This window comes from Nansenia antarctica (assembly GCF_963989245.1).
Source record: "Nansenia antarctica genome assembly, chromosome: 6".
Classification (NCBI taxonomy): domain Eukaryota; kingdom Metazoa; phylum Chordata; class Actinopteri; order Argentiniformes; family Microstomatidae; genus Nansenia; species Nansenia antarctica.
The window spans coordinates 71,200,309-71,202,808 of NC_137676.1; the positions used below are offsets into that span (position 1 = coordinate 71,200,309).

Here is a 2,500-nt window from a genome sequence, read left to right on the forward strand (position 1 = left end):
CTGCGTAGCTGTGCTGAGAACCAGAGCACTAACTATGTTTCTATAGAGGAGGGTTACAGCTAACTTCCTATTGTTTTATTATATAAGTCCTGCTGGGCTCAGCCCTTCCATGGTCTCCTGCTCTCCATGCAAATGCGTTAGTGTGAGTTCTGGCGAAGCGTCAGCTAAATGACTGTAATGTAATGCGATAGCCAGTGAGTGTTTGCTCGCATTCATGAATTCAATATTGCATGACAAGTGTATTTAGCTAGCTGGCTAACGTCAGTGGTAGAGCAGAGGTGATAAGCTAAAGGCTAGCTAATGGTAGCCTACCAAGCTACCCGTGAGTTAGAGTGAGGCACTGACTGTAGCCTAGCCTATTGTATGGAGTGAGAGGAAACATTGCATTGTTTTGGAGCATATCTGTTATATAAAAACATTAGTGTCTTGTCTGTAGCCTATATTGCACTTTGGGTTACTGACCTTTACATTAAGCAAAGTTATTACCTAAAACAATGCATGTATTGAGCTAGAGTTCAACTACTTTATTGAAACAATCTACCGCCATATAGTCCATGGCCTGTTGTTAAACCTATTTGTTGATGTAGCAACGCCTTTTTTATTTATATTATTTATAATTTTGTATTAATACTTATTCATTTTGCACATGTATATGTATAGGCCTGGCTGATTTAGAAAACATAAAATAAAATTTGCAAAATAAATCATTTTTTTCCGTTTTTTTTTGTATCCGATTAATCGAAAAAATAATCGGCAGATTAATCGATTATCAAAATAAACAGTCACCCCCTCACTCTCACACACACACACACACACTCTCTCTCTCTCTCTCTCTCACACACACACACTCCAATCTACACCTTAGAGGGGCACTCACTTCACTACAGACACAGACACACACACTCTCTCACATACGCTCTCTCTCTCTCACACACACACACACACACACACACACACACACACACAAATCTACTGTCACGTACTTGTAGTCAAAGCGCAGGTTGGGGAAGCGGCCCATGTGTCTCTCGTAGGTCTCTCTGAGCCCCGGGATGTCACGGTTCAGCTGCCTCCTCCTGTCCTGCAGGGACTCCTCCTTCCCATCTGGGGGGGGGGGGGGGTGTTAGTGATGATCAATTTATTTTTATTTTACCATTTTTCTCCCCTCCCCAGACAACAGTCACAGGCACTCAATTGGTCACCCGTCTCTCTCCCCACCCCAACCCCCCCTCTACCCAGGACACCCCTGAGAACCCAGGAGGACCCTAACCCTAACCCCCCCTCTACCCAGGACACCCCTGAGAACCCAGGAGGACCCTAACCCTAACCCATTGTAAATATGAGCAGATAGCCTCATACACAGAACAGCCAGACAACATTCACAGTGTCGTCCCCCATCAACAGATCCCAGAATGCCGTTTTTTTTACATAAAATTATTATTACTAACCCTAACCCTATTATTATTATTATTATTATTATTATTATTATTATTATTATTAGTGCTAAAATGAAAATAGAAGCAGTAACCATCTAGGCCAGATGTACCAGATATGGGTCCAATCTGAAAAGTCTTTTCTCAACTCCACGTCCTCTCTCTCTCTCTCTCTCTCTCTCTCTCTCTCACACACACACACACACACACACCCCCCCTCCCCACACACCCACCCACCTACACACCCCCACCCACCTACACACACCTCCACCCACACACCCACCTACACACACCCACCCACCCACCCCCCCACCCACACCCACCCCCCTCCCCATCCACCCCCCACACACACACCTTGGCATTTGAGTTTGCTGAGCTCGGCCTCCAGCTTCTCCCTGTGTTTCCCGAGGGCCTGGACGGCCTCCTTGTCCTTCTTGTAGCCTCCGTCCCTCTTCTTCACCTCCGCCTGCTTCGTCTTCAACTCCGCCTGGGCGTGCTTCCGCTTATTCTGGGCCTGGGGAGGGAGGGAGGGAGGGAGGTAGGGGGGAGGGAGGGAGAGAGGGAGGTCGGAGGGATGGAAAAGGGGAGGGAAGGAGGGAGGGAGGAGAGGTGGGAAGGGGAGGAGGGAGGAGGGGAGGGATGGAAAAGGGGAGGGAGGGAGGTAGGGAGGGAGGGAGGGAGAGGAAGAGAGTCAAGAAGTTGTGAGAAATAGACTAGATGTGACATGGTAGAAAGGAATGGACTTTTTTAGTCTACATTTAGTTTAGAGAGAGAGAGAGATGTATATATATATAACTCTATGCAGTCTTAAAAAAAGGGTCCATTCCTTTCCTACCAGGTCAGAGTTCAAAGGTCACAGCAGCTAGCTGGCTGACCCCCGAGGGGGGCTGACCCTTACCTGCTTGGCCTCCAAGTCGGCCTTGCTGATGTCGTTCTTGCAGGTCATCATGTGGCCGGCCAGCGTGGCCTCCTCTCCGTCCTCATTGGTGGAGAGCCCGGTCGACACGGCCTTGAAGTGCTGCTGGGCGACCACCAGGGCGGCGCTGTCCTGCTGCCCCTCCTCCTCCACC

At 48.7% G+C, this 2,500-nt stretch overlaps 1 protein-coding gene across 1 annotated transcript in view; it reads right to left on the bottom strand.

The window, feature by feature from the left end:
* The window catches only part of LOC308160913 (structural maintenance of chromosomes protein 2-like), a gene marked incomplete at both ends in the record, with an annotated part of 20,626 nt that overhangs the window by 11,811 nt on the left and 6,315 nt on the right, over positions 1-2,500 (bottom strand). The window contains 3 exons of the mRNA XM_080534841.1: positions 984-1,101; positions 1,785-1,944; positions 2,329-2,500. The exon at positions 2,329-2,500 is cut by the window's right edge and continues 62 nt beyond it. Coding sequence (XP_080390967.1) covers positions 984-1,101; positions 1,785-1,944; positions 2,329-2,500 — 450 coding nt within the window. The remainder of the gene's footprint in view (positions 1-983; positions 1,102-1,784; positions 1,945-2,328) is intronic.